At 38.8% G+C, this 15,860-nt stretch overlaps 1 protein-coding gene across 2 annotated transcripts; it reads right to left on the minus strand.

Moving 5' to 3' along the window:
- Positions 1–423: 423 nt before the first annotated feature.
- nexn (nexilin (F actin binding protein)) lies at positions 424–12,619 on the minus strand. 2 transcript variants are annotated; one of them, XM_034146703.1, is made up of 14 exons: positions 12,516–12,619; positions 9,984–10,503; positions 9,651–9,848; positions 8,266–8,350; positions 8,028–8,176; positions 5,270–5,470; positions 5,004–5,177; positions 4,129–4,317; positions 3,308–3,499; positions 2,595–2,789; positions 2,234–2,455; positions 1,880–2,068; positions 1,402–1,765; positions 424–1,259 (listed from the first exon to the last, which is right to left on the minus strand). In XM_034146703.1, the coding sequence occupies exons 2-14, from the start codon at positions 10,455–10,457 to the stop codon at positions 1,246–1,248; spliced, it is 2,646 nt and encodes an 881-aa protein (XP_034002594.1). In that variant the 5' UTR covers positions 10,458–10,503; positions 12,516–12,619; the 3' UTR covers positions 424–1,245. The 2 variants fall into 2 exon arrangements, with proteins under 2 accessions (XP_034002594.1, XP_034002593.1); XM_034146702.1 differs by lacking the exon at positions 424–1,259 and having other exon boundaries at positions 1,382–1,765.
- Between the last annotated feature and the right edge of the window lie 3,241 nt (positions 12,620–15,860).

Raw genomic sequence — 15,860 nt, forward strand, 5'->3', positions numbered from 1 at the left:
GTTGACTATACAAAGTGAGGGAAATGAGAATTCCAGTTATATATATATTTCAAGTTATTATTGTTTTCTTTTTATAGTTTTATATTTGTGTTTTTAATTTTTGTTTAACTTTTATGTATGCAACACAACACAAGTCAAATTCCTCGTACATGTCAACTTACCTGGTAATAAACCTGTTTCTGATTCTGATTCTGATAATATGCATAAACAAATACATACTGTACATCCCAGTTGCATCATATGACATTCAATTTCAATTTTGGCCACTTATAAGATCTAGAAAATTAAGATAATGGATACGTGGGTTATACTCACTTTAATTCTTTGCGGGACAGTAGAGACAATTAGGTAGTACTTATCCAAGTCTTCCCCATGCAATAGGAAAAGACACCACAAACAATCTGATATTTCTGTTCATTTTATTAAAACATTTTTATTAATATTAAATGACAAATATTCAGGCTAGCATATTCATTGTTCATTATCAAACCATAAAACGGTTACCTACTGTCAAGCACAACTGATTTATGACAACTGTTCCAAGATTCAACTCGATTCAGACTCAAAAAGAAAAAGGGGTTGTTGCATGAAAAATCAAGATATAAATTGTTTTTCTTTAAGATGCTGCAATTTAAAAACATTCAAACTGGACCTAAATAGTTTAAACACATATCAGGATGAACACGAGTTCTCATTGGTTTGTTTCAGCAATATCATTGTCGGTAGACCCTTCACTGGGGTTTTCCATGTGTCCACTAATATGACAGAGTACAGAAAACATATTAGTTTTGATGAAGTTGTCGTACACCCAAGCCAAATTACTTTTACTGATATTCCCATACCTTGTCCTTTAAAATTCGTACACAAGAACGTCTTACTTTTTACATTTCAATGCCTCAACACAATGTTTGCATGGATGTTCTATAAAGTGTGATATTTACAATACTATGATACTTTAATTCCCGGATCTTATAAATATTGTAAGGGCCTCGCAGCAAAGATAACCCTTGACATGGGAACAAGAATCGTGTCGGTTTTTGGCACAAGTATCATCCTACTCTACAGGGAGTGCAGCTTTACAAACGTAAACAACATGTCGCTTTTTTTGTGTTGTGTATCCCTCCCTTAGGAATGCCAAGCATACTGCTATTTCCTTCCCTCTGCTGTTTGACCTTAGTATGAGGGACAAAGTTTTACAAAAGGAGTGAGAGACAACAGGGAAAGTTTCCAGAACATGGAAGGGCATCAGTAGTCATAAGCTGCAAAAAAGAAACAGAAGAGCAGTTATCCACATCGGTCTGAGTTCACAGAAGAGGAGCATGCCATCCACTTTATAGAAAGAAGTTGAAATCCAGATAGCAGGTTTCATGCAGGCATGCAGTCACACCAAGGTGGTCTTACTTTCTATTGTGAGGATGCAGGTACTTGCTGCTGTGCCTCTGCTGTTCACAGCCTTGCACATGTACTCTCCCTCGTCCTCAGGGAAGGTCTCGGGCAGGTACAGGCAGGACGTCTCTCCTCTCTCTATATACTGATAGTCCTCACAGTCCTGGAGCATCTCTCCCTCAAACCACCAGGTCACCTCCGGCTTGGGCTCCCCGGTGATCTTGACGCTGAACCGAACCGGCTCCGAGTCCACCACTGATTGGTTTTTAAGGGGCTTTTTAAACCATGGAGCCCCCGATCTGGCGTGATCCTCTTCATCTTCATAAGCCGCAGAGCCATTAATGATGCTGCCCTCCTCCTCCACATCATCCTCCTTCTTCTGCAAACAGAAAAACAACGTTGTCAGGGTCAAGGCAACTTCAATGAAACTCTTGCTTTGTTTTCATGCATAACAAAATCATTTTGCATAAGTTCATTAAGTTTCCAAGATTACCTTTTGGAGAGCAGCATCGATCTCTTGCTGCTCAAACTGCATCCTCTGCAGCTTCTGCTCCTCTATCCTCCTCTTCTCCTCATCCTCTCTGGCTTTGGCCATTTGTTGAAATCTAGCCTTCATATCCACTTTCTGTTTGAATGGTGACTCATCGACCTTCACTGCAGATGTTTCCCCTCCTTCATCCTCCTGAAAACAGTTATCAAATGTTATACTGAAAATATCCCCCATTGATATAAAAAATAATTAATTAGGGAGAACACTTTTTTTTTGTATTCTTTAACAAATAAGACTCCAAATGTTGTTAGTGGCTTCTTGACTTATTGCACAAAGTCCCATCCCTGTATCTCTTACCTCCTGGAACCTCTCAGTTTCTCTCTCTTTTATTTCTTCATCAACAGCCTTCCTCCGTGCTCTCTCCATGTCAATCTTTTTCTGAATGTCCTCTTCAGTCAGCTGTTTGATCTTCTCAAATTTGGACTTGAGGTTCTTGGCCTGGATGGAGCCAGTCCTCTTGAGCTTGGTTAGTTCTTGATACTCTTTGCTTACAACATCTGAGCTCTCGTTCACTTCGTCCTGTGAGACGGAAGGCAATTTATTTAAGAATGCGGTTACATTTGTGGTTGCAGAAAGATTTGAGCTCTTAAAGTCAACAATAATTGGTTGATAACGTTTTGCAGCGGTCTGCATTCATTTACATCTGTTCCAAACTGACCTTGCCCATCTCTTGTCTGAGTTGTTCGAATTCCTGCTTCTCCTGCTCCATTTTCCTTTTGCGTTCATCTGCCTTGCGCCTCCTCTCAGCTTCCTCCTTCCCCTTCAGTAGCTCTTCAAAGTTCATCTCCAGTTTTCCAGGGTGCAGTGCTTCCTGAGATTCACTCTTCACCATCCCTTCTTCCTCATCCAGTACCTATACACATACAAGTACACACAAAGGAATATATTTCTGAATGGGAGCAAAGTAACTGCATTAAGTTGTATGTCCATGACGGAGCAAAACAACAAACACAATACTTGCCCAATAATTAATAATGCCAAAATATCCAGCAAGCACAGGAGCCACTCTTATTGATGCACATAACATTTGAAAAAACATGTATCCAAAAAAAACAATATGGGTATACAATTTGAACCCATGATCAGAACAATATTCACCTTCATCCTCATCCAGAATCCAATCATAAATCACATTTAGACCATCAGTGAGAACAGTGAAAATAGGGGATAGCGTGATGTAGACCACAATTGCTCTGTTCAAAGCTGCTATATATTTATAATGACATGCATAACATGCATTACGTGTATATTACTGTTTTCAGAGACAGTTCAGCCTCTTAGCAGCAGTAAATTCAGTCGCAGCATGGGCACCAGAACCCACCTTTTACTGTTAATCATTAGTTTTTTAAAAATCACACTGTTTTTGCTTACCATGCTCTTACGGGCCTCAGCGAAGAGCCTCTTTTCATCTTCCAGTCTCTTCTTGGCATCCTCCTCGGCTTTCTTCTGATCTCCTTCTCTTCTCTGGCGTTTCAGATCCTCAAAACTGGCGCAAATCTTCCCGGGCTTACTGCCCTCCAGGTTCACTAAGGCCATCAGCACCTCATCATCTTCATCTACGAGCTACAAGAGTGAGAGCACAGCAAGGTAAGCTTTTATTATTTTTGATAAGAAATGGCTTAAGGTGTGATAATCTTTTGCTAGTTTTAAGTACTCTTTCAAAGTGAGGATCTGGTTATTTCTCTCACAAAGATTGCACTTATAACCACTAGTGATAAAACAGCCCATAATACACACAATTAAAACATTTCAAAAGCTCATTTTTTTTGTTTCTTCACAATGCCACCAGCTCAGATTCAAGGAGGTTTCTGCTCCCCTCCAATACATCGTGTAATATAACCTGTTAAAAGGTTTGGTTTAACTAGTAATCTTTAGAAATGACAGATGGAATTGTCTTTAGATTCAGCCAGGCTAACTGTTTCCCCCTGTTTCCAGTCTTTATGCTAAGCTAAGTGTTCTGGCTGCTGCCATATATTTAGCTTACAGATGTAAAAGTGATTACTCAAAAGGCCAGTAGGTATTTTTGCCCTAAACGTGTGACAGTTCATTTAAAATGATATCAGATCTGGGGAACAGTTTTGTTTGGATGATATTACCATCAGATGTTTTCAAAATGGACTGTGTGGCAACTTTCATCATCTAAGACCTTTTTCATACTGAATTGTATATTTATCTCTGGGAAGCATACTGACCATGCTCTTCCTGGCTTCAGCGAAAGCTCTTCTCTCCTCCTCCATTCGTCTCTTGTACTCTTCCTCTGCTTTCTTGCGTTCTTCCTCTACTCTCTGCCTTTCCACTTCTTCAAAGCTCAACCTCAGTTTTCCAGGCCGGTGCTCCTCCTTGTCGTCCTGCGCTGCCTGAGTGTCCTCTCCATCTTCTCCCTGATAACAAGCAAACATGTAAAAGCATTTATATTAATAATTCATATCTAAAGATTTACTATAGGGTAAAACACATGCATATTTGGAAGTGTATGAGGTAGGGCTGTGCAATTAATCGTATTTTAATCGCAATTACGATTTTGGCCTGCCACAATTACGAAAACAACATAATCAAATAAAACAATTATTTTGCTTTGCTAGGTTGTGACTGCACTGCAACATATTTGATCTAATTTATTTTGGTCTAGTTTATTTGTATTTATCATATTTATATATGTTTAGTAGCTTGTTGAAGTAAATATTTGTTGATCTTGTTTATTGGTATTTATTATTTTGATATTATTTATTTAAAGTTTTTCAGTTGAATTATACGTTCAGGGTAATCAACAGTTATAAGATACTGTTCAAATAATTATTTGTATTTGTTTTAAAGTTCAATAAATGGATGTTTTAAAAGTCAATGAATAATCGTATTTAATAATCGTGATATCAATTATTGACCAAAATAATCGTGATTATGATTTTTGCCATAATCGCACAGCCCTAGTTATGAGGTGTAAACCCACACTTGTGTTTATCATCACAGAAATGATAATGTTTGATTATGCTGCTTGTTAGAATCTGGATACAAGGAACATGTACAGCTAAACATAGAAATAGCAATTATATTCAGTCGTTTTGTTTACCATTCCCAGCCTGGCCTCTTCGAAACCTTTCTTCTCATCTATCAGGCGGCGCTTGGCTTCCTCCTCGGCCGTCTTCTTCCTGTGCTCCTGCCTGTCCTTCTCCAGCTCCTCAAATGTCATCTTCAGCTTTCCAGGAACAACTTGCGCCCTCTCTGAAGGCTTCTCCTCTTCATCCTCAATCCCAATAAAATGTAGTCTTTTTTAAAATGTGTTCCACAATCACTGAAGTTGTTTTATTTAAAAAGAGATATTGTTCATATTCCTACCTGTTCAACAACCGAGCACCGCTTGGCATCCCTGAAGGAGCGTTTGTTTTCATCGTAACGTTTTTTCTTCTCTTCCTCTGCCTTCTTTGTTATTTCCTCCCCTCGATTCTTCTCCATGTCTTCAAAGTTCGTCTTGATTCTGCCCGGAGGTCGAGATACCTTCCCTGGAACCACTCGTACCAGGATTGAGTCATCTCCTTCCTAAAAGGTGTTTGGTAATGTGGGAATATCCGAGTTATTACCAAAGCACAGTAAGTAAGTCACACACACAAGTTTCACATTTGCCAGTTTATATGAATGATTAAAAATAGTCATTTGAAAGAGTTTAGTTTAGAGTAGTGGAAAGCTACTAAGAAATTGAATTGATGTCCTTGTACTTGAATATTTCCATTTTACTGTATGCTACTTTTTACTCCTTACCTCCTTCAAAATTAATAAGCAAAAGGAGTGCTACTTTTTATGTACATTTAGCTGATAATGCTTCTACTTAGGTAGGGATTTAAATGCATGACAAACAGTCGCTTACTTGTTATAGAGTTTCTTTGACATATGGATACTTAATGGATCAGATTACCTTTTCAAAAAACACATTCAGGTCAATCTCAGTGCTTACACACACACAGGCTGGGAGTTAAAGCATGTGGGTGGGTAGAGGGGAACTCTATTGGCCTAATGTCGCCATGTGCAGTAGGTCAGGGTTTGGGTGTCAGTCTAAGATAGCAGGGTCTAATTTAGTCACAGTAAGGAGGTCTAGAGCTACTTTGGTCACTGGGAGGTGTGGGAAACAGTTGCCAGTCATTTGCTGTCTACACCTGACAGCACTGCTGTTCCAGTTGTTTCTAGAACATAAAGTCAGTGCTTCCTTAAACAGGATCATTTTAATCAAGAGACATAACCCATTACTACATCACACTAATGCAGAAACCTAAAGATGTGAGGTGTCATTTGCTGTGAATAACAGATATAAGACATATTGCACAAAAAGCTTTCTCGTTTGTAAACGAGTCACCCATAAAAATAAGTTACGTGTGTAGGCATTGGAGGAAACACTTCATTATTTTGTCTGCAGCATTACTAGGACCATAGCCATGATTTAAAAACAATGATTGTCAACAGCCCTAATCACTTCCAAAACCCTCAAAACGAAATCTCTAATTTCTTGGATTATTATAATTTATTCAAGTTAGCTTCTCAAATATATTTTCTGATAGTTTTATTGAAATGGAGCAGTTGTTTTAGGAAAAAATCTTCTTAAAGTCAACAATTGTTTCTTTTAGGAGACCTGACTAAATCTGCTCCGTCTCCATTTCCCCCAATAATTGTTATATAGTCCTTTACAAAAAAACATTCAAGTAAATGAATACAAAATGACAGACCCATTGAAGCGTTACGTGTATTTCCCAACATGATGGTTTAAATCACATGTGTCAAACTCAAGGCCCGGGGGCCAAATCAGGCCCTTGGTGGATTTAATTTCGGCCCACAGGATAATTTCGAATTACTATTAGATCTGGCCCGGCGGTATATTGCACGCACACCTTCACTCCATCCTGAGGATTTCCTCAGCTCAGAGCCTGACCCCAAACATTGATGAACTTGCACCCAAGATGAGATGCCAAGTATCTGGCTCAAACTAGCATCACAGAGCAGCACACTGAGTTTCAATGGATGTTTCCTTCTGCACTTTGTTTCTTGCGACAACAGGGCATGTTTGGTTTTTTCTTAGAGGGAAATTGTTTTTTGGAAGCTGTTGTTGGCCTGTGGAAAAATGTAATCATAAGAAATGACTCCGGATAATCTGCAGATAGAGCCATAAGAATTTAATGTAACTGATTATTTAATGTTTAATGTTGTTTTTATAGGCAATAATTGAAGCTTTGTTAGTTCCAGGTTTAATATGTGCAATAAGTTCATTTCAGTAAGTTCTGCAATAAACATTGAACCAGTCCGGCCCTCGACTAGTACCCATTTTTTTATTTTGGCCCACTGTGTATTTGAGTTTGACACCCCTGGTTTAAATGCTGTATCAAAATATTTTCCTGTCTGGGTAGAAATACTTCCTCTTGGTAAAGAAGACCCGCTTTAATAATGTCTAAACGTTTTTGGTTTAAATCCTGAAACTTCACCCAAAAAAACAGTGTCCTCAGTTAGTACCTATGGCTCCTGCCATTACTGATGATGATTATAAAGACAGTGTAGTTCAAACATATTCAAAACAAAAAGCCAAATCAAATCTACATTGTTACAACAGGTTTTTGCACAGCCCTTAAACATATATAGCCTTATTATAGCTGTACTGCGCAGCATTAGAGCAAAGAAGTAGTCGGTGGTTGCCTGTAATAGCCTTTCTGGCACAATGATATTACGTAACCATTCCCAGGAACCACACTGCCTAAAGGTATAGTAGTTAAGTAGTTAAGTCTTATCTGTTCTGGACTCATTGGAACTATTAATTTGAGCCACATTAAATCCTTTTCACTGCAAGACTTACACAGAAAGATATAATAATGAACATAATCCATTTGCCACAAGTTAGCATGCTGCTCATGTCAACATTACTACTAATGTTTTAAGACCTATATCCGGGCTCCACCAACTGTTTAGATCTCAAGAGCTAAGTTAAAATAACTCATCTGAGTGGCAGTTGAGGACTACCTGAATCATTAAGGATACAAATACACTATTTTCATCTGTAAGGTAGTGTGAGATGTTGTCCAACTTCCCAGCAGGTCAAGGAATTCAGGCCAGGTCTACTCACCGCAGCTGCTTTCTTAGCCAGTTCTTTCTTTATTTTGGCTTTTTCTATGTTGTCCTGGGCTTCCCTCTTCTTCCTCTCTCCTTCCATCCTCTTCTTTTCTTCCTCTTGTCTTTGTTTTTCCATGACTGCAAACTTCCCCTTCACACTACCTGAGGATTACACAGAGCACAACACAATCCTTCAGCCTCTTCTTCCTCCTTAATTCCTCCCTGATTATCCTTCCCTTTCTGTGTCTTACCTGTGATTTTGGGGACGTAGGATTTTTCTACCTTTACTGGCTTCACCTCCTCTTCCTCATCACTGGAAGCGAGCAGTTCTTTTATCTGTGGGCGGATCAGATGAAGAGTTGTGGAACCTTACGGTTTAGCTGGGATCATCTGCTTTGCAACCTCAGGAGCCATGCTGGTCCCAGCAGGAACAAGAGCCTAATCCCTGCTAATAACCGCGTCATGTGACCTGCAGGTTGGCCTCTGATTGGTCCTTGGTGTTGTTGCACCAGCAGGAGATGAGCGCAGGAGCCCAAGCCAGACCAGCTATGGCACATTTGTACACAGGAAGGTTTTTCTGTCTGGTAATCCACTCGTAACACCAGATCACTGTTTGTTTCACCACAGTCGATTTTAGACAAACTGTCTTTACCTAGAATTAATCTCTGAAATTCGACTTTCATTTTCACACATGCTTCCCAATCTCTAAAATATTTCCTAATGAATTTCTATTTATTCTGATGACATTTAAAAAAAAATATTTGAATGGCTAAATATTACTTAAAATAAAAAATACATTGTGTATAATTTTAGGCCAGAGTTCCAACCATTTTTTATTTTATATCATTTACAAATCTTTCTATTGTTTAACGATTAGTTGATAAAGCAATAGTCCATAAAATGCCAGATTATAGTAGGATCTTTAAATGTTGTGCTTTGTTCAACCAGCAGTCCAAACTCAAAAATATAAAGCTGTCAATTAACAAAAAAAACGGAGAAAAGCAATTACATTTGAGAACCTGTCACTAGATATATAATGTTTTCTATTTAAATTGTCCCTGAAGAGGGGCAGGTAATACAGAAAAAGGAGCAAAATTGAGACGGCAGAACTTTACGCATCATCCTCTCTTGCCATAACCTGCAGCCTACATTACCCACAATGCAACTTGACACATCTTAGTCCACTTAGAAAAGTTCCCTTTCAGTTTGTGTCATTCGACAATGTGATTCATCAACTGATTGTTTCAGTTCTTATTTACCAATGCTTTTTCCGTTTCGCCCCTTTAATATTTGTTATGTGTAAAATTGGGGAAGTGAATTAACTTAAAATGAATGTCAACTAGTATAACGATGTGGCACGACATGCATTTAGAATTGGGCAGAATCAGTCCTTTGGTAGTTGTTGTGCACATTATTAGGGATAAATTCAAATCAAATATTATATTACCTTTTTGAAGTCAAGCACAAATCAAAGTTGAATAAACATGACACCATAATTATGAATTGGTTAATTCTATGAAACAGTGTGTGATGTAACAATAAGTTCTCACTCAAACTGGCAGCCTTGTCACCCCGTCATGCCTCATCATGCCATGCAAGTCACGGTTGGAGGTTAGTGGGGTTATCTGTCTTTGACCTGCTGCTTCCTGACGCTCCACGCTCTCTCCTTGACGTATTGATCCTTCCTCTTCTGCTGCTCGTCCTTGTTCCTCTTCCTGCTGCGCTCCTCCCTGGCCTTCTGCATGGCCTCAAATTTGCCCGTGACTTCCCCCTTTTCTTTGTTAGGGTTCGGCACATAGGTTCTTGCTACAGGCTTTCTGGATCGGAGGAGTCTCTGTGATTTATCAGTTGAGAGGAAAGATACAATTACTTGTGCTGCAGGGGTAAATCTGTGTGAAAGGTAATACCTATATGACAATAATCACATCATTCAAAATGAATCTTAATGATTCCTAAACTCCTCCCTCACCTGTTTTTTAAGTGCCAGTTCAGAAGTAACCTGGTCTTCATTTGTGTCAGACTCTTCACCCTCCTTCGTCTCCGTGTCCTGTTTTACTCCATTGACAGCTTCTGAACTTTCCTCCTTCTCCTCAGCTGTGTTGTTTTCGTTGTGATCCACACCATTTATATGTGTCTTATCTGTCTCATTTATTTCTTCATCATTCATGTTGTCATGCTCTTTTTCTTCTGTGAGCGATGTCTCCTCATTTTTCTCCTCGGATGCGTCATCTTCATCACCCACCGCGTCTTTATCAACTACCACGTCTTCATCAACCACCGCGTCCTCATCAACCACCGCTTCTTCATCAACCACCACGTCATCTTCCTCATGTGTTGTATCAGCTTCCTTGTGTTCTGCATCGCTCATGTTGAGTTCACTTTCATTTGTGACATCATCCATGTCGTGGCCTTCCACAGCCGCAAACTGCGCCACCTCAGTCATGTTTTACCACAAGGACAAGTTGACAAACAGACTGTTCAAATGTTACCTGCAGGGCAGAAAAAGAGAGTGAATGCAGGGACTTTATTGGCTGTTAGTGATTCATTGGCAATCTGCTCTACACAAATGTTCCTCAGAAATATCAATATTATCAGATGTATGTCTTCTTAAATACCGTTTATCTATCTTGATGTCTTAAAAACGACAACAAAAACTTCAAATGTACAATATGCTGGCTAATAAACCTATACTTTGCGCTTATTATTTCATTGCGGATATACCAAGAGCATTAATTGGCTTCCACCTACATTTGTCTTCAGTGCCTTCATTTGTGCACCATTCAAGATGGAAGAAAGGATGGCAGAAAATATATACTTTCTTTAAAAAATGTGTGACAACTTTATTGATTCAATTGCTCATTTTGAAGGTTTTGCAGTGATCCATATTATTTTTGTCCAGTTAACCTTTTTAGCTCTACAAGGTTTTTTGTTTTATTGAGACTGCTTTAAGTAGGTTGTTTACAGCCATTTTAAAGGCCAGAACTTACTTTCAAATTAATGGATAGTTCTGTAATATTATTTTCTAAGTGTTGGGATTCAAATGTGCAACAGGCACTTATTGACTACAAAGTTAGGGGCAAAGAAAGCTGCTCCACTTCCCAGTATGTTGAGAAAGAGTGCGATAGAAGCTTGACCTCTATTTATAGCCCACTTTTGGGTCCAGGACATGTGATCATGGCTATTTCTGAAGAGTGATAGTCAGTTGGACAGAGCTCAAGGTGGCACCCACATGTCGCCCCACAGACCCTCGATAAACGGCCAGACAAAGAGACAACTGGATGAACCAGAGCTGTTTGGGCCGTTAGTCATCAACACTAAAAACTGTTTCCATTCATCTGTGTCCTCAAATACCTTTTGTATTAATGTATGACGATGATAGTGTGTCATGATTTGAGTCTTGAATGGAATATAAGTGGAAGTATAGAATGATGTGCCTTAGTTTGGCTCATATTTCCCATATCACGTTGATTTTTTTCATTTCTAACTCAACATTGAAGTGGGACCACTGTGTGTGATCAATTTAAAAAGTCCACCCCTTTGTGACTCAAAAGTCTTCTAACAAGCTTTACAACATTATTTCGAATAGTAATATCACGTTACTTTCATTTAGGTTAAGCACAGAGGCAAGAAGTGCATGTGTATTGTTTCACCAATGGGACAGAGTTTTTAGAATGAGAATGACAGTATAAATGCAAATGTATATCTAAACCAGTACATCTAATTTCATATTCCTCGTTTGCTAAATGTTCAGTTTGAAAGGTTTCTTATTAATCATGGTAATTTTTAGTTGCTCTGATCTCCCAATCCCAGCTGAAGAAGAAGGTAAATGTTGAGAGACTGACGGAAACAAAAAGCAAAATCAGTTTCAGATTCTCACCTGGCATTTTCCAACTGCTTGTGCACAAATGTCAGACTCAGACGGTATGAATGAGATTGGGATTATGAGAACATATTTGATGTCTATGTTAGTTATGTCTATCTACAAAAACATATATAAACCAAAACAAAAATAGGCTGTCTCATAAATCTTTTGTTCCAATATTTGACTGACACAATGTCACATAAATCAACACTAAACTTCAAGAAAATCCAGGTAAAGGACACACTTTATGGTATGGGGGGTGATGTTCTATTTCTGTACTCAGCTGGCACAGTGTAAATTTGAGCCAGACAATAGTTTGAGAAATATACAGTCAGAGTAATGTGTTAACTTATTATAGCCAAACCTGTTTATCAGATGCATTTATTGTCTGTTTATGAATGCCTGATCACATATTGTGGACATGAGTTGTAACTGTTTCTAAACTAACAAACACATGTTGATTGACAACAAGAGGCTACCTGATGTATCTGCCTTAATTAAGATGTAGTCTATGATCCATTAAAAGGAAACTTTTTTTAATTGACTAATATCTTTGACCTTGCTCATCATGATGAACAGATTATTTTTTATCGTTTTCAAACCAAGTTCTTATTCAATTTGTAAAACATGGGAGTTTACCTCTTTAGATTGCTGTCGTCCTCCTGTGTTTGAATTTTCCTTGAAATCCTTTTGGTCGATATAAACCACACGAAGTAAAAACGCAGGACAATCCGAGATGCGACCACCGCGTGCACACACTCCACTGGCTGCTGTTAGCGTGTCCGCGAGCCGTTTCCATAAAAGTACCGTTACTTTCTACCGGATCCTGCATGCCGCGCACGCCTGCTGGAAGTTTCAGCTGTTGCCTCGTGAACGCGCACACACACACGGCCTGGTCCATATCATTTCAGTCACTCGCAGCTGCATAAATACTGTGAATAATTGACTTTGAAAATCTCTAGCAATCTTGTACGAAGAATTATCGGTCCTGTTATTGTGTTTTAATCGTTAATTTATCGTATAGAATCACTGAATGTTATCCAGGTTGCTGGTAAATGAGTTTATAATGTACTGAGAATGTTTATTTTCTGTGATATTGCTTTAATATTTTCATAATGCAGATTTTGAAAGTGTGTTTGTAAGTGTAAGCTATGAAAACAATTATGGCTCAGAATGTTTACAGTGATCACAATACTTCCATTGGTTTGTTGTTGAGTTGCAAGAGATTAATTTAGAATAATAGTTTTGTGTAGAAACAAATGTCACATCTGTTGTTTATAACTTACCTACCATGCTTCCGTTAATCATTTCCCTGTCCCATTCCCATTTCCTTTTTTATATTTATGTTTCAAATATGTTTTTTATGAGAGTGTGTCTGATTTATTTTTTATTATCTTTGCTTTTTAATACTGTTTTTAAATGCCAATTTCTTAATGTCTTTCATTTTTGTAAAGCACTTTGAATTGCCTTGTGTTGAAAGGTGCATTATAAATAAACTTGCCTTGCCATAAAAAATCTCATTCTACGAGGAAGGTATTACCAAGAAAATAAATTCGGAATTGTCTGGCTCAAGAGAAACTGGACACTCTTCTCGTCAGGTCTCTTTGGGATACAATCTAAATGCAGACAGACATTATCATTATGTTGGCCTGTTTGAGCCAAAATGTCCAACTTATCAGTTAAGAGGGAGACCTGCTTGACCTTTGTTTTTCCCGCCTACCTTAGATGTTGCTGTCACTTTGCTATGCAATGACGGTTGGAGCTCATATTGTTGTCATGCACAGAGCTGCATGACCATTTTTTTATATTGGCCCATCTCGTCATCCAGAGTAAATCCCTACATATCACACATTTAAAACATATAGGCCCCCAGCATTATTCAGAGTTATGGTTAAGTCTTCACTTGAACTAAGATGAGAAAGCAGTTCTCTAAAACAGGGTGGATGTAAATAGAAAGTCTGCAGCAGACACATTTTGTCTGCTCTAATGGCTCCGTGCACAGCTGCTGACTCACTGGCCAAAAGGCTGCATGCAGAAAACCCACCAAGTACATCCATGGTAAAGTCCCCATTCAAGTATTCAAGGAATGTTATAGAGATTTATTTGAGAAGTGGCACACCTCCGCTCTGATCAGGCTGTCAGATACTTTTCATCACTGCCTAAATAATAATTTGCTTTATACTTAAAACCTTGTTTTGCACAATGTATTACATGATTTGCTTAAGAATGGTTAAATGGTTAAAGGTAAATGTCAAGATTGAGAGTGAGGGTTACAAATGTCAGAAATGCTCACTATTTGTTCAGTTGGAGGTGGTGAGGCCTTGGGAAACCCCCCCAACAAGAGGGCCAAAGCTTTGGCTAAAACTGTGCTGTGAAATCTGAGAGCCAGAGCAGGATTGGAAGAGAAAGAAATGGGAAAGATTTGGGATTAATTTGTTGAAATAACTTGAAGACAACTGCAAGTTCATCACTTGCAAAAAGTTACACATCCTTATGCACACAATTCAACAAATCTGAACAAAATAAATAGATGTACACTCAGACCTCCAGCCAACGTATGTGTAAAATAGCGTGAACTTCTACTTTATGTTGTTGTATTTGACATGTGTTTGACTCTTTGATTTCTAACAATCCTTAACAAAGCCTTTTCAAAGTTAAATATGAACATTAAACATGAAATTGGTGTACCATATCTGCACCGTATGGACTTGTGATTGTTTTGAAGGGGCTCGTTCCCCCCTGTCATCTGTACACTTCCTGCTCAGATTAAGGCATGTATTGTGTGGGGGTCTGTTCTCTGAACTCTCGGGCTAAAGGGGCTCCGTCCTCCTCTGTTCTGAGTCCTGCGGGGCATCAGGGACAACAAGGGGCGGCTTTAAATAGCACCACAGTTGTGGCGACTTATCAACACTGTAAGGACAGCTAACCTGAGTCAGACCGGGCCTCAGCCTCAGCTGCTGCAGCTCTGCCCTGACACCCCTATAAATGTTTTTGGTGGTGGTACAGCCCACCCCCCCTGATGAAAACTCGGTAGAGTGGCTCAGCAGGTCAAAACTGTACCATGTGCTGGTGGTCGCTGGACACATGATGCCATCTGTCTGCACCTCTACTGAACAGTCTCAGCTTCAAAAGTAAATATCAGACTGCATTACCAAAGAGACTTGACTTCATTCACTTTAATCAATTACACTGCACAGACACATATTCATCAAGTGAAATCCTGCCTGATGCAATAAAAACTATTTCTTATTAATGTCCAAATCTGATCTCACCCAGTTAATTCAACTATTGTATCTATGTGATCACTCAGTATTTGTATGCATACAATCACAACGTTTTTAGCCGTTTCTCTCTTAAACTTCACAAGCAATTAATACATTTCAGAATTTCACAGCTTTGACTATAACAAGAAAATAACAGCAAACCCTACAGAACAGGTGCCCTGTAGAAAGAGCACACTACACTCTTAACAAGTCACTTTAAAGGCACACAGTGAGAGAAAATACCTTTTTTGTCTTCAAACGTTTAAAGTTTGATTACATAAAAAATATATAATTTGGTCTGAAATGGTCTAATGCCTTGTGTCTTTCCTATGTGTGCAGTATTCAAAATCCTAATGTCAGCCCTCTCAGCTAACAGACATTGGCATAGGCGAGACATACTTTTGAATAGTGGCTTAATGACAACCCAGAGAGACTGTTAACAGTAGCATTATCCATAAATGATCACAATCTCTAAACAAAGATTGCTATACTGTAATTGTGCAGCACTCAACTGTTGGTCACATGCACTGGCATCACATAATTAAGACTTTCATGTTACTGTCCTTGCCTTAATCTGCAGAAATCATGTGGGAAAATGCGTAGTTGCCCTCTCGACTGTTAAACAAATTGAACCATAGTGTACATTTTTCTTTAGAGACACCCTTTTAAGTTCCTTCCTGTTATTGTCTTACGTGTGAGTGTTTGTGCAGGATTAAATGAT

The sequence above is a fragment of the Trematomus bernacchii genome, unplaced genomic scaffold, assembly GCF_902827165.1.
Source record: "Trematomus bernacchii unplaced genomic scaffold, fTreBer1.1, whole genome shotgun sequence".
Lineage (NCBI taxonomy): Eukaryota > Metazoa > Chordata > Actinopteri > Perciformes > Nototheniidae > Trematomus > Trematomus bernacchii.

Coding starts and splice junctions, on each gene's coding strand:
- nexn (XM_034146702.1), bottom strand. CDS start 10,457: ATGACTGAGGTGGCGCAGTTTGCGGCTGTGGAAGGCCACGACATGGAT. Junction 5,178..5,269: donor GGTGCTCGGTTGTTGAACAG/GTAGGAATATGA, acceptor ATTGGGATTGAG/GATGAAGAGGAGAAGCCTTC. Junction 2,456..2,594: donor TCAGACAAGAGATGGGCAAG/GTCAGTTTGGAA, acceptor TCCGTCTCACAG/GACGAAGTGAACGAGAGCTC.